This window comes from Panthera uncia, chromosome C2 (genome assembly GCF_023721935.1).
Source record: "Panthera uncia isolate 11264 chromosome C2, Puncia_PCG_1.0, whole genome shotgun sequence".
NCBI lineage: Eukaryota > Metazoa > Chordata > Mammalia > Carnivora > Felidae > Panthera > Panthera uncia.
The window spans coordinates 81327769-81348759 of NC_064810.1; the positions used below are offsets into that span (position 1 = coordinate 81327769).

Genomic DNA, 20991 nt, shown 5'->3' on the forward strand with positions numbered 1-20991 from the left:
CATTTAATCATTCAGCAAGTCTATGTTAAGCACCTGTGGTATGTCAGGCATAATGCCTGATACTGAGTTAAAAAAATGAATGAGACACTGTACCTGACTTTCACGAAGACACATTCTCTTAGGGGAGGCAGAAATGTAAATAAATCTCTGAAATGTCTTCACCTAATTGGAATATAATTCAGAAATATGTCTTTGGTATTCTTTTGCCTCCATCTTCAATTTCTGTCTCTCCTCAGGGCCAGCTGTTAGAATCTTCCCCAGGATCATATCTGCCTATGAAGGTGTGAAGTACTATTAGTAAAGAGCACTTAAGAAAATAGGGGCTTGGAGTGCCTGGTGTCTCAGTCGGCTAAGTGTCTGACTTCAGGTCAGGTCATGATCTCACAGTTAGTGGGTTTAAGCCCCGCGTCCGGCTCTGCACCGACAGCTCAGAGCCTGGAGCCTGCTTCGTATTCTGTGTCCCTCTCTTTCTCCCCGCCCCCCACCAACCCCCGCTCATGTTCTGTCTCTGTCTCTCTTAAAAATAAGTAAACATTAAATTTTTTTTTTTAAATTGGGGCTTTTTTGGATAGTAGAAATAATATGTGCTCGTTGAAAACAATTAAGAAAACACAGATGAAAGGGTACCTGGGTAACTCAGTTAAGCGTCTGACTTTGCCTCAGGTCATGATCTCTCAGTTCGTGAGTTTGAGCCCCACATTGGACTTCGCACTGACAGCATGGAGCCTGCTTGGGATTCTCTCTCTCTCCCTATCATTTCCCCTCCTCCACTCATTCATGTGAGTGCATGCACACACTCTTTCAAAATAAATAAACTTAAAAGGAAACGCAAATGAAGATATAAAAGAAAATAGTAAACACTTCTAATTCCCTAATCCAAGACAAAGTTTGCTTATGTTTTGGTCTCTAGCCATCCATACCTTTTTCTCTGCCCTTCTCTCCAGCCCTCCTTTTTTTTTTTTTTTTTAACAGAAATTATGTGTAATAACTTGTTTTTCCCACTTTATATATCATGGTCCTGTTTCTATGGTATGAACATAGATCTACATTCTTACTTTAAATGGCCACAAAGCAACTAATTATGTGGCTATAGGATAATTGATTTAACTTGAACCACCCCCTTGGGGTTTTTTTGTTTTGTTTTGTTTTGTTTTGTTTTGTTTTGAGAGAGAGAGAGAGAGAGGCAGAAGGAAGGTTTAAGCAGTCTCCATACCCCACAGCTCTATTCCACAAACTGTGAGTTCATGACCTGAGCAAAAATGAAGAGTCAGACACTTAACCAACTAGCTACCCAGGCGCTCCTAACCTGAACCCTTAGTCTTCCCAGCCCTCCTCCAAACATATGTTTTCAGAAGGCCCTCTCTGATTTTGTGAATTCAGAGGGGGGAAAAAGGACACAATATATAATTTATTTCAAAGAGCAATTTCAGGAATGAGAGAGAAGGCAAGTGAAGTGAAAGTAGTTGATACAAGAAACATTTTCCTGTTGTAAATATTTTATAGTAACTTTTTACAAATGAGACTTGACCTTTTCGTTCTTTTAAAATTCTGAGTGTCGGGGCGCCTGGGTGGCGCAGTCGGTTAAGCGTCCGACTTCAGCCAGGTCACGATCTCGCGGTCCGTGAGTTCGAGCCCCGCGTCAGGCTCTGGGCTGATGGCTCGGAGCCTGGAGCCTGTTTCCGATTCTGTGTCTCCCTCTCTCTCTGCCCCTCCCCCGTTCATGCTCTGTCTCTCTCTGTCCCAAAAATAAATTAAAAACGTTGAAAAGAAAAAAAAAAAATTCTGAAAGTGTCTTCAAATCAAATCAGATTACAGCTGTTTAAGTGAACTATCAAGTCCTCTGCAAGAGGACTCTACGTCCCAGTGTTTGTGGACCTATTACAAATGTACTGAGGAGCCAGTGCTTCCTGAAAAGTTGCGTTTGGGGGACAAGCAATCAAGGAGAGACTCTGCTGACCCTCAGCTCCATTGATAAGAGAGTCAGAAGTTATGTGTGGCTAAGGAACTCTTAAAGTGTGCAGGAATGACATATGAGAAATCAGGAAATTGTTTGGGGCTATTCTGAACCTGCTTGGTACAGTTGTGTTGGAGTTTGGGGAGTATAGATGGGGACATGGTAGTCACTGGGGTTAAGTGGCTAAGATCAGGAATGGGGCCCAGGACTGGCTGGCTCTAAGACCAAGAGAAACTCCAGGCTGTGGTTTGCAGGGACAAGTGGATATGAATGCCTGCCTAGGTGTTCCAGAGGACGATGACTGTGATGATGGAGGTGGCCGTGAAGAGCAGGTAGAGGCGGAAGAGCAGGGTGTCCATCATGTGGCTGAACTGCACCCACAGGTCGACCAAGTGCTGCTTCTGAGCCTCATCTTCCTGTTGAGCCCTTGTTGACCCAGGACACCCATTTAACCCTGTCCCTCTGGCACCTGGCACCTTCTCCACTAACTCCACGGGCTTCTTCATACCTACAGAGAGACAGAGACCCAGCCATGGGCCATGGAGTTCACCTGGGGAGCAAGGGAGACAGGGAGGAAAGAAAGAGTAAAAGAGTGGAGGTGTGGGAAGAGAAAGTGTAGGCGGTGCTGACTCCCCTTACCGTGCAGGTGGGTGAGGGTGAGGCTGAGGCCCTTATTTCCCTTCCCAGGTGCAGTGGTGCAGCACTTCCTTGGGCTTGCACAGTTGAGGAGCAGAGAGTGGAGCCACCAAGGCATAGGTGGGGGCTGTGTGGTAGCCATGTGCGACAGGTGGATGATGAAGATGGTTTCTAGCAGGCTGATCACCATCAGGGACAGACACAGGGCAAAGTAGACACCTTAGGACAAAGCAAATTCTAAGTAAACTAGGGCAGATTCTTTTCTACACTTGTCTTAATACTCTCCAAATCCAATCTTTCCTCAGAACCCCTTCCCTCCTTAAGTGGAGAGGCAGCGGTTCTCCTGTTTCCCTCCCTGTGCCCTGCTGCCTTTGCTTCCCTGGAAAGTGGGAGGGACCATACTGATGAGAGGGGTGCCAGTTGCAGGGAGTAAGTCATTCATCATGAGCAGGAAGACGTTGTAGCCCAGCAGAAGTGTTATCTTGAATGGGGCACGAGTCTCACTTTCTGCCGGCAGGTAGAAGCTGAGGGCATCAATGGCAACCAGAAAGCCACTGGGCACCAGAAGGTTTATGATGTAGAGGCTGGGCCTGCGCCTGATGGCCACCTGCGGGGAGGATTTGTGGAGAATGTGGCAAATAAACTGAGAGCTCGACTTGTATATTTGACTATCTAATCCTTGCTGATGTGTTGAGGCTGGCTGTGGGAGGATCACTTTAGGTACCACATGCATTTAATTGTGCCCTGTACAGAAGTACCCACTTTGTTGTCTAATTTTCACTTGTAAATATGTCCAACCTGCTGGGAACACAACAATGGTAGACATCTAGGGAAAAGTAGGGCCCTTTGGACCATCACAGAGGTGGCTGCTCCATTCTGAGCAGTAGAGCTTGTTACAGCCAAGCCCAGCCTCCTCTCTGCAGGGTGGGGAGGGGAAAGAGGTGATGGGAAGAGGCGGGGGGGGGGGCCTGGGGATCATTCTTCAGGGCAGTTAGGATAGAGGGTGGAGTGGGGAATAGGTGCTTAACCCCCCGGAAATTCTTTTTTACATTCTAAAGTGCCTTAGATTAAGAGGAAAATCAAAGAGCAACTGGGATCAGAAGTCAAACAGGGGCCCCTGGACTTACATAGAACATGATCTGGTCATATAGGTTGCTGCCCACCAACATCTTTGGGGTGGCTTTGTTGATGCCCAGGAGCTCCCACTCTCCCTGGGTCTGGATGAGGTTGCGAGATGTATCTGTTATCTCCCACACTTCCTTGTCCATGCCCAGTAGCATGCTGTCCACTGCAAGGGAGGCCAAAGGCAGTTTGGTCCAGAAGTTCTCCCAGCTTCCTGCCCCCAGACTCAATTCCTCCCCTATTGAGCTTCTTCAACAAATTTTCCTCTCTGTTCCTTTAAGGTAAGGCATCCAAGTTTTCTCAAAAATGGATTACAGGACCACAGTTCATGGGTGTGCAGGCTGCAGCATCGATTTTTTTTTTTTTTCTTTTTGGTTGAAAACAAGAATGAGTCAAAGTTGTTATGGGAATGTTGGGTATGACTCAAACATGAGTCAAGAACTTCTGCAATCATTCCTATTTCCCTTCTCCATTCCCTAGTTTTATGATGTTGTTTTGGTGGAATCAAACATGAACAGCTCAACCTTTTTATAATTACATGCATGCTCATTATAATGATTAATTTATCTAAATCTGCCACATGACACCTGGTGGCATTCAATGTGTTTACTGGTAAAGTGTGTTAGCTATCAAAATTAAAAGGTTTTAGCTACGGGTGCCTGGGTGGCTCAGTTGGTTAGGGTCTGACCCTTGATTTCGGCTCAGGTCATGATCTCCCCCCTCGTCAGGCTCTGCACTGACAGTGTGGAGCCTGCTTAAGACTCTCTCTCCCTCTCTCTGCCCTTCCCCCACTTGTGTGTGCTCTTGCTCTCTCTCTCACTCAAAGTAAAGAAATAAACATTTTTAAAAAATAAAAAAATAAAAGGTTTAAGCTAAAAATTGTGGAGGTGCAGTAGCTCAGGGTCAGATGAACCTCATTTGGCACAAGGGCCATCCAAGATATCAAGCAGTAATTCTTTTTTTTTATTTTTAGTTTTTAATGTTTATTTATTTTGAGAGACAGGGAGAGAAGCAGAGCGTGAGCAGGGGAGGGGCAGAGAGAGAGGGAGACACAGAATCCTAAGCAGGCTCCAGCCTCCAAGCTGTCAGCACAGAGCCTGACGCAGGGCTTGAACCCATGAACCATGAGATCATGAACTGAGCTGAATTTGGATGCTTAACCGAGCTACCCAGGCACCCCTTAAGTTTATTATTATTTTTTTTTAGTAATCTCTACACCCAACGTGGGGCTTGAACTCAAAATTTGGAGATCAAGACTTGCATGCTCTTCTGACTCAGCCAGCGAGGCACCTCTGTAGTTCTTTTTTATAAACTTCATTGAGGAATTAAAGCAGTAATTCTTTTTTTTTAATTTTTTGAATGTTTATTTGTTTTTAAGAGAGACACAGAGTCGAGCGGGGGAGGGACAGAGAGAGGGAGACACAAAATCTGAAGCAGGTTGTCAACACAGAGCCCGATATGGGGCTTGAACTCATGAACCATGAGGTCATGACTTGAGCCAAAGTCAGACATTTAGCTGACTGAACCACCAGGCACCCCTAAAGCAGTAATTCTTAATCCTGTCTGCACATTAACATCAGCTGATGACATATAAGAACTAACAGTACCTGCGCCCCACCTGGAACAATTAAATTGGAATCTCTGGAATGATGCATAGTCATTGGTATTTTTAAAAAGGTTTAGTGGGTGGCCACAGTTGAGAAACACTGATCTAAAACCTTCTCTAATCATACCTATACCACTTAAATACCTTCCCTAAATCTTGAATAACTACCAACACATGTCTTGCTCACCTGTATAGAGGAAGGAGCTGAAGGTGAAGGTGCAGTTCTGTTGGTCGAAAGGGAAGTAGAAGATGTCTAGATTACAGATGCTGGTCACCCGCACTGGCCGGTCGTAGGTCATTTGACCTTCACTGCTGACGAATACAGTGAGACCTGGAGGTGTTCGATCCACATCCATGCTGCTTGTGAGAGGGAGGGAGAGGGTGCTGTGGTGCTTTCATTAGTTTTGTTTCCCTTCACAAGTCTTCCTCTCTTATGCTCTCCAGTTGGGTTCTTTCTCTACTGTCACTCTATCTTGTCCCTTGTACTCCTCATAGTGTTTTGTGGGAGTCAATTAATTGACACGGTGCCCCGTCTGACTCTTTTGATGTCCCTGTGCCTTGCACTGCCCCTAGGCTGTTTTTTGCAGATGGGCTTCCTACTGGCTTTCCCCAGCCCAGATACGCACGATTCCACAATGAAGATGTCTGGGAGCCACAGGTTTTCAGCTGATACAGTGAGTTTATTGATGCTGGCACACTCTTCTGGGTTCCAGCTGATGAAGGCATTGTCCCACATCTGTAGCCAGGGCAGTGAGCCAGGAAACGGGTGAGCAATGGCAGAGCTTATGCAATCAGCCTCTCCTGCCCCTCCTGTTCTTCCTTGAGCTCTGATCCTCTTTCTCCCACTTGTGTCCCTAATGACCACAGCCTGTATCCCCCCTCTTCATATAGCCAAGTGTCACTGGTAAAGTCCCCTTTAGTGGCCTTTTTTCCAGGCAGACCTTAAATATAGGCTAAAATTCCTTGGTCCCAGGAGCACACCAATATACTGGCCTGTAACCATTTGGCCATTTTCTTGTGTCACCATTTCCACCTTCATAAGCTACCCAGAGAGATTTGTGTCCCCAAGGCCAGTCCAGTTCTAGATGGAGTTATTTGGTCACAGAAAGATTTATACATTGAGTAGAGGTTTGGACTAGGAAACCTTTGAGTCACTCCTCAAATTTACACTTATAAATGGAACTGGGAGGGAGATAGTTGAGGCTGCCTTACCAAATTCATCCACAGGAATGACGTCAGAAGCTGGAGCTGTGCATTCTGGTAAAGAAATTCCCATCCAGGGTTGTTAGTACAAAAAGACTTGACCTATGCCCACCTCATATTCGTATATTTAATAATTTATTGGGCCAGGCATAGTTCTAGATGCTGGACTGTCTTTTCCTTACTTGTCTCCCCTCATAGCTAGGGACAATTCAGTTTTAATTGATAGACTGCTCTTTTTTTCTGGAGCATTCTAGAAAGGACAGGGCTCAAGAACAAATCCTGAAAAAATATTACTGTAGCATTATTCTTTATGTCTCCCCATCCCATAGGAAAATCCTCTAATTTGTACAGAATCCATTCAGAGGACTGAATGTTCACCACTGGGCAAGTACAATGTTGGGTTGACAGGGCAGAGAATCCTTGTTCCTTATTAGAATCTATGGAAAGTGGGGACCATGTCTCACCACTTCCAGGATGGCAGACAGGGTGAAGGAGATGTTGACACGAGTGGGGATGCTGTCGTTGACGACTGGACGGAAGGCCTTTCTGTCAAACACTGCTTGGAAGGCAGCAGGATCCACCCCATGCTGGTCAAAGCCTGAGCAATTGATGGTGAAAGTGTCACCTTTTCCTGTAGTGAGCAGAGACCCTATAAGAGAGAGCCTCTATTGCCAGGGCTGAAGTCTCTCTGCAGAGAGAAAACAGGTGACATACTGGGAGGAATGGTGAGCCCTCCTCCCTGGGCCAAGATTTCCCAAGGCCAAAGCCCTTCCTGCCAGGCCAGAGAGGATGGGCTGGTCAAGTAGGCAAATGGTGGAAGTTGGTGTGGTAAGCTGAGTCAGGGCTCTATTTTCATTCCTATTGTTTCATCCTCATGCAAAATCTGCCCAAATCTATATGCAAACTTGGTCTCACTTCAACAAGTCCTCAAATGTATGTCACAGGCTTCTTGGGTCTACCTATAGCACCTCTCAGCACTGTCCTAACACTTGTCATCTGGGTCACTTAGAAGTCTGCTATAATGTATTTTCCTCATTCTCAGGGACTTCTGTTTACTGAAGACAAGAACTGATTTGTCAAAAAAAAAAAATAATAAGGGAAGTAAACAAATGTACTTCCTAGGTAGATATGGATAACATGTAGTAGGTATTCTGAATGGGTATGTACCTTGGTGCTATGCATTTATTTTTCCTTCTCAGATTTAGTGACCTCAGATATCTTGGGTTTTATTTCCAGCATTGGGATAACTAGGCAATATCACTGAGCTTGTACCATATGCCAATAGTATAGTGAGGCCTGTGTAGGTGTTGTGTTTTGGCCATGACCAGGGAGCCATCTTGGTAGTACCTGAGCAGAATCTTAGCCCCATTTCCAGCTTTGTGTGATCTTTTGCTCTGCTTGCTCCTCTACAACTCCATCTCTTTTCATAATATTTAAGGTATGTCCAGGCTAGGAACAAATATTCCCTCATGGAAGCAAATTATCTACTCCTACCTCAGATTGATTCCTACCTTCCCTCAGTGTTTTACCTACTCCTTGATGACATATTTAAAATCAGTGGCTACCCTTCTCACAGATACTATGTCAAGGGAAGAAGACAGGAAGAGTGGGATGAGGGTGTAGGGGGAGGGGCATCGGAAGTGGGTGAAAAGGTGTAATTGGAAGGTGGTGAAGTGGGACAGTTTGGCAGATCCCTATGCAGACAGGAATAGAGAAGTCAGTGTATACTGATCAGCAAAATGTCTTCCTATCTGATATACCCAAACACACACACACACACACACACACACACACACACACACAAATACACACACTCAAGACACAGATATTAGGGAAGAAATATTTAACATGTTAATTCTGAATGTCCTCCAAGTGCTGCAGAGAAGTTTCTAGATGTCGTTCAGAACCACTCTGGTCTTCTCTTGTTGTCCCATCTTACCTGGAAGCAGAAGGTTGACAGTGAGGTAGAGGAGGAATCCCCCCCCAGCAGGCCACCCCCCTTCCATTCTCCTCTTCTGGACTCTTCTCTGGGGACTCACCAGGAGCCCCCAAACCCTTGAGCTTAAAGGAGCTCAGACCACACCTTGGTTCCTGGTTTTGAATAATGTGTATGGCAGGTGACCACTCCCTCGTGAGAGGCTGTGGCCAGAGAGGTCACAGCAGAGTGTCCTGTTTTGCCCTTGTGCAGGTATGCCTTCCGGGCTCCAGGCAGGGGGGAAGGTAAGCCAAGACTAAGGGCGAAGCACCTGTTTGACAGCTCTGTGATGAGATCAATAACAAAATAACTTGCCTTAATGAGAGGGTGTGGGCTGGGGAAGTAAGAATTAAATTCTTTTAAGGCCAGGGAATTTGCAGATTTGGAAAGGTGACAATATATAGTGATTTGGTTATGTATTCATTAGAGGTAACTGCAAGCATCAAATCATAAAGCTCTGTTCATGCCCTCATCATCTGTGGTCTATATTTTTCCAACAGCCCCTAACTAGACTTTCTCCTTTCAATCTCTCTGCCTTTCTGATTCATTTTACCTAAACCAAGTTTTCTATACATTTTTTACTTTGTGCATTGATTTCATGATAATAGAAGTTATAAAATTGAGGTAGCATAACCCTTTTTAATGTCTTTGTGTTGTCAGTAGTGTTATACATTATCATAAACTAGTAATCTCCAATAACATCAATATTAATGGCATGTATCAATATTATGTCTTATGTGACATCTCTATAGAAAACACAATTGGACCGAATGAATAAATTGGAGCATTGTTATATTAAGTATCTTAGTTACATTTCCAGAAAGACTTGGAAATTTTTTTTTCTTGCAGAAAGGGGAAAGGATCAGACCTAGAGTACAAAAGAAACTTTGTTTAGATGGAAGATCATGACAGCCCTAAATAGAAAGTGCTGAGGAAGACAGGAATGACCAAGGGGCCCAAAGTAGGAAAGCACAGGAGAGAGATATTTTCTGTCTAAGGTTTGAAATATTTGCAGTGCTTCAGCCCCACTAGCTCTGTAAGGCATTTCTTCCCTGTTTTAGAAACTTGGCCAGAGGATTGGGTCATTATGCCATGTAGGACCAAAGTATTACTGTGTCTATAGACACACCTGTGGGGCACTGGGCTCCTGGAATGGCTAAGAGTGAAGGTCTTTCAAGTACACCTTAGTTCCACAGGTAGGCTGGGCTACCAGACCTTGGGTCTAGGAAATGAGGGTTAACTTTAAGCCTTAATGAAAGGCAGCTGATGACAATTGTGTACCTTGCTTTTATCAAGGTTGGCTGAAAAACTGGACCTAAATATATAGGTTGACTTAAAAGTAGGTTTGGCTTCTAGGAAGTGGATATGATAGAGGCAGGAGAGATAAAGCAGTAAGGCATCTCCTCTCCTGCTCTATAACCTCCTGGAAAGCAGGAAGCACATCTTGTCCTTCTCCCCACCACACTCCCCACCTCTGCCCAGTGTGTGGCATATAGTAGTTAGCAATCAATAAATGTTAAATATCTGGCCCATCAGTTCACTATGGATGGAGAGAGACACACAAGCCTTGGACAGATGTAAGAAAGGTGGTTGGGAACCTAATGGGGATCCTGAGGCCATATCAGAGAAGTTACTTGCTGCTCCCATGGTGTAGCTAAGGTGTGGGTTCCATCTTGGATGCGGTATGGTAGAGATGGGGGTTGGTGAAAGTAGCAGGTGGGATGCAGAGGGCTGGAGCCAGGGCCCAGCCTTTTATTTCTGAATGCCCCCCTCTAAGTTTCCAATAAAGGTCTAGCCAGAATGACTATTTATTGAGTTTGTGTCATGTGTCCTACACTGGTATTAGGCACTTTACTTACAGTATTCTTTTTTTTCTTTAATGTTTATGTATTTGTTTTGAGAGAGAGAGCATGAGTGCGAGTGGGGAAGGGGCAGAGAGAGAGAGAGGGAGAGAGAGAATCCCAAGCAGGCTCCATGCTGTCAGCACAGGGCCTGATGCGGGGCTTGATTTCACAAACTGTGAGATCATAACCTGAGCCAAAATCAAGAGTTGGACGCTTAACCAACTGAGCCACCTAGTATTCTTATCCTCACAACTGCTTTATGAGGTCAGTGGAATTTCTCCCATTTTACAGATTAGAAAACTGAGGTGCAAAAGGTCAAAATATCTTGCTCAATGTCCACCCAGGTAGAAATAGGTAGAATCCAGATTCAAACCCAGGTTTGTTTCCATTGTTCTTTCTTTTCCTTGCTCTTTTTATTACTCCATAGCTTGGAAGTCTTATGGCCTGGATTATTGGGACCCTAGTTTCCCACAAGTGAAATCCCTAGGCCTAGACAATGCTTGGATTCAGAGGTAAACAGTGGGGACAGGAGCTGTAACTTTGCAAGTCACAGACACCAATAACTTTCTCCTTAACTTATTCCAAGTAGGATCATGCTGCATGGTCCCACTCATCTGGGACCTTGGTGTATTGGGTTTGGGAATATAGCTGTAACCTGGCAAGGGCAGAATTAAATGGTGGAAGGGGAAAATGAGGACCATTGTTTTGCAGCACTGATGGATGGCAGTCACACACAGAGGCCATTGGCCAAAGCTAAGGATCCAGGAGTACAGAGGAAGTTGAAACATCCAAACTGCAGAATGGGTCACTAGCTGGGGGTCAGGCTGGCTATGATGCCTGAAGCAAAAGAGAAGGAAGGTTCTGGGACTCTGAAATGCACCTAGGAAGAGTCCCATGGACAAGCATTCACCTGTGGCTACCCCTTTGACAGGTTCAGGCTCTGATCCCGGGCTCTCTTAAAGTCTGACAACCCCACACTTATCAGTTCCTTTTCCTCCACTTCATTTTTCTCACCTAAAAAATGAGTGGGTTGAACTAGAAAGTCAGTAATTCTTTATGTCTACTGCCTCTCACCCACAAGTCGATTTTGCACACTCTCAGTCTGCATGATAAATAGATGTTCTCTGGTGCGTCACATTTGGTTTTCTAGTTTCTGTAAGCTTGTAAATGATTTTTAAATCCATATTTTAAAAATAATTTCATCTGTGCTGTTAGCTCAGCAACACAAATGGAATTTAAACATAAAGGGTGAAGCCACTTGTATAAGGTTTTATCCAACAAGTAATGCAGTCAGATTAGAACCCAAGGTTGCCAGATTCCAAAGTCTCTCTGCTATACTATTTTCATACTTGCCATTTGGAAGAAGCAGTACTAATGAGTGACCCAATAAGAGAGGTTACCAAAGGGAGGATCAGAAATTGGAGAGGAGGAAAAGGATGGGCTTGAAATGAAGTCTGTGACTTCACATCCTAGAGTAGACCTGAAGGAAGAGGAGAGAGAGCAAAGATAGTAAGGAGATAATAAATTTTAATGTCAGGTTAATATGGAGCCAAGAGAAAATGTAGAAAAGTTGGAGAAACACTGCTTCTAATAGTTTAGAGAAAAAGGGAGTGAGCACAAATGCGTGGAAGAATAACAAGAGGAAAGTCATTAGCACTAAGCATGCCTATAGGATTCTGTTATAGGTGGAATAGAAAGGCAGAAACCATATCTGTAAATTTTCTGGGAGAGTTCTGGTTTTAAGGTTCCTCATGATTATTGTTTGTGTATTAATATCATGTGTTCATATTTTGCTTGTGGAGAAGATAAAATCACCATATCATGCCTTCTCTTGCTGAAAAGAGATCTAGCCTCCTAATTCACATTTCAAAAAAAATAAATTGTGTATCTTCTATTCAAATAAAACATAAAGTTATGTGTTAGAAAGCACGTGAAGAAAATAAGCAGAATAATATGTACCATGAAGATGGGTGGGAAAACCAAAATGCCACAAATTGATCTTAAATAATTTCAGAACCTCACAAAAGCTGGGTAAATGGGCTGTTTAGCAAAGTCAAGGATGAGTTTCCAGGTGAGATGACTATCCTGGAATAAGGCATAGGAGTAGATATCCAAAAAAATTCATAGAATATGTATCAGCAGCAAAAATCTAAATCCATAGAGAATACAAAGGGAAGGTGGATTTCCCAGGTGAGATCTGGGGAAATGCATGCTACAGAAAGGAGTGGAAAAAGTGCAAGTAGTGAACTTGGCCGGCTGTGGAGGGGGTGGAGGGGAGAGAGGAGGAGTGGGGAAGGCTGAGGGAGGGAGTTAAAAGAAATGTAAAAGAAAGTTTGTCTTTGGGACCCTGATCAGGGCCTTGCTTTTTCTGTTTTAATTCTCCTAAGGTGTTAGCCTGACATGGGACTCCATCCCATGACCCTGGGATCATGACCTGAACCGAAATCAAGAGTCAGATGCTCAACTAACTGAGCCACCCAGGTGCCCCTCTTCCTCAGTTTGGAGGGCAGTGTGGCAGGAGCTGAGAGGCCAGTGTCTGGAGTCAGTTGCCCCGCAGAACTCTCATGTAACTAGCTCAGAACACTGGGAGCCCACTCAGTGGCTGTCCCTTCACCTCTCTGTGCTTCATTTGCTTCATTTATTTTACCCCCTTTATTTGAATCTATAAAATGGGGATAATAATACAAAACCACAGTACTAAAACTTAAAGAACTTTGAAAACCAAATGATTTTTCACAAATTATTTGGTGGCAAAAGATGACCTGGACTGATGAGAGTCTATCCACGGTTTTGTTTCTGCTCCCTACTATGAATATTCATAGATCTCACTGCAGAAATAGTAATGTGTTTGATTTCAGGGTGCTGCCCCCTGCCCCATACAGTATGTGCATAAATATTTCCTTTTTAAAATCTGAAAAATTCTAACTTCCAAAACGCATTTGACTCCAAGGGTTTGTGGATCTACAGTTCCCACCTCATAGAGTTACTGTAAGGATTAAATGTGGTTATTTATCTAAGACACTTAGGAGAGTGCCTGCCACATATTCATAACTTAATAAGTGTTGGTATTATTATTAGTATACTGCATCCTTTCTAAGGCCCCACATTGTAGCAAGCTGTGAGTTGAGGAGTTGCGGAAATAATAACAGATACACTAATTTATTTAGGTGAATGTCAGGGCTCCTGATTTGAGCCTAGATTGTGTAGATGCTAGGTTTTGGACATTCCCGGAAGATTGGTGTTGGTGAGGAGGTGCTTGACAGGGCCCTAGAAGCTGAGAAACCGAAGACCTTTCTGGAAAAGAAAAATGCAGAGAAAAGAAAAGGAGAATTAAGGAACACAACTTGAGTTAGAAGACCATGGGCATGTGCACGGAGTGATTTGTAGTTTAGCAGGGTGTTTCTGCCTCAGTGCCCCCAGATTCTCATGAACTCCTGTCTGAGTCCTTGTGGAAGGAGACTGCAAGGAAAGAACAAGTGATATCTGGTCCTGGTGACTCAGCATTCAGCTGGGGATATCTGCCCCTGCTGGCTTGGTCTCCTGCAGCAAACACTGGGGAAGGACCCTGGGCCTGCACCACCAACAGCAACCTTTCTAGTGAGCATTGGTGGTCTTGCCACTCTTTAGGCATCTACGGTGACCAGAGGGAGCCAAAGAAGTTTGAGGAAGAGCAGTGGAGAGGAGGAACCAGGGAAATATTGTTCAGTAATGACCACCATTAATCTCTTAGGCTTACAATAGAAAGTAGTAGAAGAGACAAAAGAAAAGAAAAGAAATGATTGCTAAAAATAAAAGATTTTGTATGAGTTGTAATTAATTTGCTCTCACATCTGTGCTTTTCTGAACCTGGGGTGTCCAACAAATCATGTCACGGCTCCATGGAACAGCTAGTGGGAGAGATGGGCCAAAAGACAAACACTTGCAAAATCAGAAGGCAAGTTCCAGGAAGGGGAATTTTCCAGTTCATATGGGGGCATTTGTGTTATTCTCAAGTAAGGCAGATGCCATTTTCAAATGTGCTTTCCTTGGCTTCTGCTCTTTCCTTTGCATGATTAAGGGCAGTCAACTTTGATTACAGTGCAGACAGTTAACGGTAATTCGGGATTACGTTAACATCTAGATGCTTAAGGATGAATGAGTCATATGTCAGGCTGTGATGAAATGTTTCACTCTTTAAGTAAGAGATGCCTGATTCTGGCACATTATTAATTTCTAAAGCTTAAATCGGAAAATTGGATTTAGGAGATTTAGCTCTATTTTCTTATAATTCCTTGTAATGGGTTTTGAGCCCTTCTCTCCCCTCTCCTCACTTTCCTAAGTTGCATAATAGTCTTATAAAATCCTTTTTACTTTGTTAATGAGTAGTTTCTGCAAGAAGACTCTCAATCCAAGATTTCTGACACTGTAATATAAGGTAGGGAAGAACCAATGCTTTCTGCAAAGGGGTTTATTGGGGATGATTCAAATCAAGAAAGTATTCCAGGAACTTGAATCCTGATGAGGCAGGCAGCCATCACTTATGGGAGTGCTGACGGGAGCTGATGGAGTGCAGGAGCAAGGACCTAATCCTGGGAGGCATAGGCAATCATCCAGGTCTGGTCTGAAACCGGACAGAAGGATTGAGCAGAAAACAAGGTGGTTGCCAGGCCTGTGAGGCTGGGACTTGGACACACATGGGAGCATGGATGGTTTCCAGAGGCAAGAGAAGCTCCAGACCTGAGCTTGCAGATGGGCATTTGCCTAGGTGTTCCAGAGGACGATGACTGTGATGATAGAGGTGGCCATGAAGAGCAGGTAGAGGCGGAAGAGTAGGGTGTCCATCATGTGGCTGAACTCTATCCACAGGTTGACCAAGTGCCGCTTCTGAGCCTCATATTCTTGTTGGGCCCTTGTTGACCCAGGGCACCCATTTAACTCTGCCTCTCTGGGACCTGGCACCTTCCCCACCAACTCCACAGGCTCCTTCACACCTACAGAGATAGAGACTCAGCCATGGGCCATGAAGTTTACCTGGGGAGTGAAGGGAACAGGGAAGGAGGCAGGAGCAGAGGAGTGGAGGTGTGGAAAGAGAATGTGTGGGCAGTGCTGACTCCCCTTACCAGGCAGATGGGTGGGGGTGAGGCCTAGGCCCTTATTTCCCTTCTGGGGTGCAGTGGGGCAGCATTTTGTTGGGCTGGTACAGTAGAGGAGGAGAGAATGGAGCCACTGAGGCATGGGTGGGGGCTGGGTGGTGGCCAGGTGCAACAGGTAGGTGATGAAGATGGTCTCTAGTAGGCTGACCACCATCAGGGACAGACACAGGGCAAAGTAGACACCTGGAGGGAAGATGGGTCAATGTGAGGGCCAGAGGTACCTCCTAGGACTTTGTGTTTCCTTTTTCCCCAGAGGGTCCTTTTCCAGGATCCCTTTTCTGACCAGGTTCCACTGGTCTGTCTCCCTACCCCACGCCCACTTTGCTTTCATTCTCCTGATGGAGGAAGGGACCATACTGATGAGGGGGGTGCCAGTTGCAGGGAGTAAGTCATTCATCATGAGCAGGAAGACGTTGTAGCCCAGCAGAAGTGTCATCTTGAATGGGGCACGATTCTCACTTTCTACTGGCAGGTAGAAGCTGAGGGCATCAATGGCAACCAGAAAGCCACTGGGCACCAGAAGGTTTATAACATAGAGTCTGGGCCTGCGCCTGATGGCAACCTGGGGGAAGGAGAGAGGGGCGCAAGTGAGGAGTAGGCTGGGAGGCTGCTGAGCCAGTTAAGAGCAAGAGTTGAGATATGTCCCAGACCACACTGTCTAGGAAGGAAATGTTGCCTCAAGTCCCTTTCACTGTCCTGTCTTTCAACAAAGTCATCTTAATCACCACTGTCTGCCTTTCCAGAGTTTGATTCTGCCATGCTGCCTACCACTGAAATGTATCTCATTCCTTCTTGACCCAAGGTGTCAACTTTCTCCACTTCCACTTTTAGCCCTACCAATGTGCTCTTAGCAGGACTGTGGGACCAGATTCTTAGGTATCATGTGCTTTTTATCTCTGTATTTCTGCTTGCTTTCTCATCAAGGTCTAATCGCTAGTGACTTTGCTGGTGTCCATTCAAGACCAGTGAAGGGAAGGCAAGACAGTGGCAGATAATTTTGAGGTCACCAAGATTTGAAAGCATAATATCCCTAAGACAGTGTTTCATAACTTTTACACCATCTCTTTTTAAAAATAAACTTAAAAACCCTTGCCTTCCATAGAGTTCTGATAGCCATGGGAGATGGAAAGCTCACTCTCACTGAGTCACTGCCATAGGACCTTTGTTTCTTCCCCCAAGGAGGATTTATTCAATCAATATTTACTGAGTGCCAGGTACTGTCCTAGGTAGTGGAAATTTATCAGTGAAAAAAGTGATAAAAATATCCACCCTCACGGAGCTTACTTTCTAGTGGGAGAGCTTACATTCTGGTGGAGGACATAAGTTATGCATCTTAGAGAAGATCACAGCCATGGCCCCTGAGCTCACATAGAAAATGATTTGGTCATACTGGTTGGTGCCCACAGTCATCTTCATCATTCTCTGGTGGATATCCAGAAGTACCCACTCCCCCTTGCTCCGAATGAGGTCCTGTGATGTGTTCGAAATCTCCTGCACTTTCTTCTCCATGCCCAGGAGCATGTTCTCCACTGCAAAAGAGACCCAGACAACTCAGCCTCCCAAATGTTCCCAAACCCCTTACCCAGACTTGCATTTCTTACCACTTAGCTTCCACACCCCTTTAGGGGAAATCCCCTCACCGTTCCCAGCTTCCTGGCCTCTTCTTTCTCAAAACACTTTCTCTGCCTCTCAATCAGCTACTATACAGAGTCTCACTTACCTGTGTAGATGAATGAGCTGAAGGTAAGTGTGCAGTTCTGTTCATCAAAGGGGAAATAGAAGATGTCCAGGTTACAGATGCTGACCACCCGCATTGGCTTATCATATTTGATGAGACCTTCACTGTTGACATAAACCATGAGACCTGTAGCTGTCTGATCCATATCCATACTGTATGTGAGAAGAATGGGAAGGTGGGTACTGTGAGCTCTCTATCAGTCCTGGCCTTCTTTCTCTCTCAGATCACACCATTCCTGTGCTCTAACCCCACTCATCTGACTTCCCCCTTCCACCTGTCACTGTGTTCTGGAGGTTTTATAAACTCAATTCAGACACTGCTCCTTCTAAACTGAGTCTTTGTGTGCCCCCTATTGATTATATCATCCCATTCCTTGGAGATAGCATTTCCTTTCTGCTGTTTTCTCAGTGCAGATACTCACAACTCCTCGATGAAGATATCTGGAAGCCAAAGATTCTCAGCTGCTATACTGATCTTCCTGATGCCCCCACATTCCTCTGGGTTCCACGTGATGAATGGATTGTACCAGAACTATAGGAAAACATGGTGTGAGACCAATAGGGTGGGAACTTGTTTTAGTCACACTCTGTCTCTTGCACTTTATATTTCCTTTTTCTCTCATTTCTTCACTCTCCTACCTCCTCTCTGGTGACAGATATCACAGTGCACTAACAAAGTCTTTCTTCTACTTCTCCCTTGATTCTTTCAAGGGAGACCTTGACCTCAACTTTGGAGTCCCTGGGATGGAGCCACTTAGGTATCATCTTCCATGACCTTGGTTTATGCTACCTTCTCCCTGTGCCCCAAGCTGACAGAATAATCAGGAAATTTTGTGTTTTCATTGTTGGTCTGCTTCCATTTGAATTTGTATAATTTGTGGGTATTCTAAGTTTTATCCATTTAAACTGCAAAGTTGGACCCAGCAGTGGGAAAAGGGAGGTACCACAGTAAAGGGGAAAAAGTCTATCATACCATGTTTAGCCATAGGAAAGATGTCATCAGTTGAAGTTGTGCATCCTGAAAAAACAATTTTCACTTGGGATCATTGCCTCCATGAAGTCAAGTCCAATGCCACCATCCACCTCTTTCTCATTTCCATGGCTTTTCTATGTCACAATTATGATTTTTAATCATAAACCACTGAAAAATGTAGGTCAAATACTCCAGAGTACATGGAAAACATAATTTTTAAAAAAGGCAGTATAAAAGTACATTGGGGTCATGTTTCTTATGGAATAGTCTGAAAAGGGACAGATTTTACCTGCTGTGATGTCACTGAAGCATGCCCTATCATATCTTCCCACCTCATGGAATGAGATTTTCATTTTACAAAATTCAAGTGAGGAACCCACCACCGCTTGCCACTGATCAGCACATTGCAATGTTGAGCCAGGACTCACCACTTCCACAATGGCTGACATAGTGAAGGAGATGTTGACCCGAGTGGGGATGCTATAGTTGATGACTGGACGGAAGGCCTTTCTGTCAAACACTGCTTGGAAGGCGACAGGATCCACTCCATGCCGGTCAAAGCCTGAGCAATTGATGGTGAATGTGTCTCCTCTTCCTGAAGAGAGCAGAGACCCTGTGAGAAGAGTGTCAGGGCTGGGGGCTAGGTAGCATTTCTGCACAAAGAAAATAGGGGGCATGGGAGAAGTATGTGAGCTCCTCCTTCCTGGACCAGGGAGTGTGGGCTGGGCTGGTAGGCAAATGGTGGAAGTTGATGAGGTGAGCTGAGTCAGGGCTCCATCCTCAATTCCTTTGTTTCTGTCCACATGCAAAATCTTTCCAAACATGTAGGCAAACTCAGCCTTGACCACCACTTTCCAGTGTCCTGCTGAATCTCACCACAAACTTCTCCACCTTCACTCAGTGTCCTTCCATTGCTCATCTGTGTCCTTGAGCCATCTGGGTGATGTCAGTGACAATATTTGCAATCACAGTTCTCCTCACTATATTAATGCAGCATAGATAATCATAAATTAATGATGAAGGCAATAATCAGGTAGGTAGTAGGAGGTATGTGGGACCCTAAGGAAGGAACTCAGTTTTTCAAGTTAATAAGGATTTACTGTATCTCTACTATGTGCTGTGATTGCTCTCGTCTAAAACACAGTGGTTATCACCAGTGAGACTACCTTAAAGAGAGTTCCTTGATTCCCATCTTACACCTAACCCTTTTCTAGGGTTAGAACTACTTTGTGATACAGAAATAGAGAATTATGTGATAACATCTTCTGGTAGAGTCTATTTGTATCTATCTCTGATATTGTACTAACCCTTATCGTTCATTTTTTCTAGTTTATTTACTTTGAGAGAGAGAATGAGAGAGAGAGAGAGAGAGAGAGAGAGAGAACCAGAAGAGGGAGGGGCAGAGAGAAGACAGAGGATCCGAAGCAGGCTCTGTGCTGACAGCCAAAAGCCTGATGCAAGGCTCAAACTCATAAGCTGTGAGATCATGACCTGAGCCAAAGTCAAATGCTTAATGGACTGAGCCACCCAGGTACTCCTTCATCATTCATTTTCAATAATGAATGAGAAAAATAATCTACACTGAAAATTTTTACTAAAAATATTTCCCTTTTTCATGACAGACCTTCTCATCACCTTCTTCCCTTTAGAATTTTCTCTGTTCCATTTAATTTGATTCAAGAGAGCTGAGAAAGAATCTTCTTCTTTTTAACATTAGTTGATACTCAGAAACCATGTGGTTAGATTATATGCCTGGAAAGAGAAAGACATGAGAAAAGAGAAGAGGCCCAATAGAAACATAGGGACAGAAGGATCTTACAAAGAGGTACAAAGCTATCAGTGTCTTGAGTTTTCATTTTTACCTGGACGAACATCCAGACATTGACTATCTAGGAATAATAAAAATTAGTCTGGTTGGTCTGTTTCTTAGAAGTTGTATGTTTGCTTTGTTCTTGTTCTTGTCCCTTCTTACCTTGAAGCAGCAGGTGGAGAATGAGACAAAGGAAGAATCCATGTTCATGGAGCCAACCTCTTTCCATCTTCTTCTCTTTGGCTCTTCTCTGAGATAATGTTGATCTCTGGGGACTTAGTGATGATGTTGACCTTAAAAGACCACAGGCCACACCTTGAACCCTAGTTTTGAATAATACATGTATCAGGTGGCATTAGCCGTCTCTCTAACAAGCACCGCTGACAAGAGAGTGTCACAGGGGACTAGCCCACCCTGTGCCCTAACTGGGCCTGAATCTCATCTCCAAAAGTAATCTGGAAAATCAGTTAGGAGACGGGGAAGAAAAAATATCTGGTCACTGGAGCAGTGCTAATAGTCTCCTCATACTTTAGAATCACTGTGGCCTGCAATGCATCATAGACCAGACACATAATAATTGCCATTGCTTTCAAGTGGCACATGCACTTATTTCAACCTTGCTACCATCTTTCAGAAAAACTGGGACCTCGTTTTTATAGTCAACTTCAGACTTTGAGGTTTTAAACATGACTTCAGTACTGGCTAGTCTCAGCTTTTGATTTTGTGAGTGTGTCAAAAGCAACCCAGATCTCCTGGATGGAAGGAGTGATCAGTGAGGTAGAGGGGAGGTGGTAGAGAGACAATGCTATTTTTAGTAGAAGTTGACTGATGAGAACATGAAAGGAAAGCTTGCAAATTCATGTTGTTTAGACCCTGCTGTTTTTTATAAGAAATTAGTTAGTTGTCGACATATTAAAAATTGGGAGATTTTGTGCAAGACCTATATTTCTGGCTTCATTTAAAAAGTAAGATCAACCAATACTGGGCTCACGTTTTTGC

The 20991-nt window shown here is 44.3% G+C and overlaps 2 protein-coding genes across 2 annotated transcripts; both read right to left on the reverse strand.

The window, feature by feature from the left end:
* Positions 1–2025: 2025 nt before the first annotated feature.
* On the reverse strand, positions 2026–8527 carry HTR3C (5-hydroxytryptamine receptor 3C). The gene is made up of 9 exons (XM_049628489.1): positions 8461–8527; positions 6986–7152; positions 6531–6575; positions 5945–6054; positions 5506–5675; positions 3718–3878; positions 2993–3197; positions 2594–2809; positions 2026–2462 (listed from the first exon to the last, which is right to left on the reverse strand). The coding sequence occupies exons 1-9, from the start codon at positions 8525–8527 to the stop codon at positions 2233–2235; spliced, it is 1371 nt and encodes a 456-aa protein (XP_049484446.1). The 3' UTR covers positions 2026–2232.
* Positions 8528–14818: 6291 nt separating this feature from the next.
* On the reverse strand, positions 14819–20221 carry LOC125922116 (5-hydroxytryptamine receptor 3D-like). Its single transcript, XM_049629982.1, is given in 10 exon segments — positions 14819–15310; positions 15440–15655; positions 15782–16034; positions 16841–16923; positions 16926–16996; positions 17179–17325; positions 17327–17362; positions 17632–17741; positions 18183–18232; positions 20161–20221. Coding segments are annotated over 10 exon segments (1257 nt in total). The 3' UTR covers positions 14819–15080.
* Positions 20222–20991: the final 770 nt, after the last annotated feature.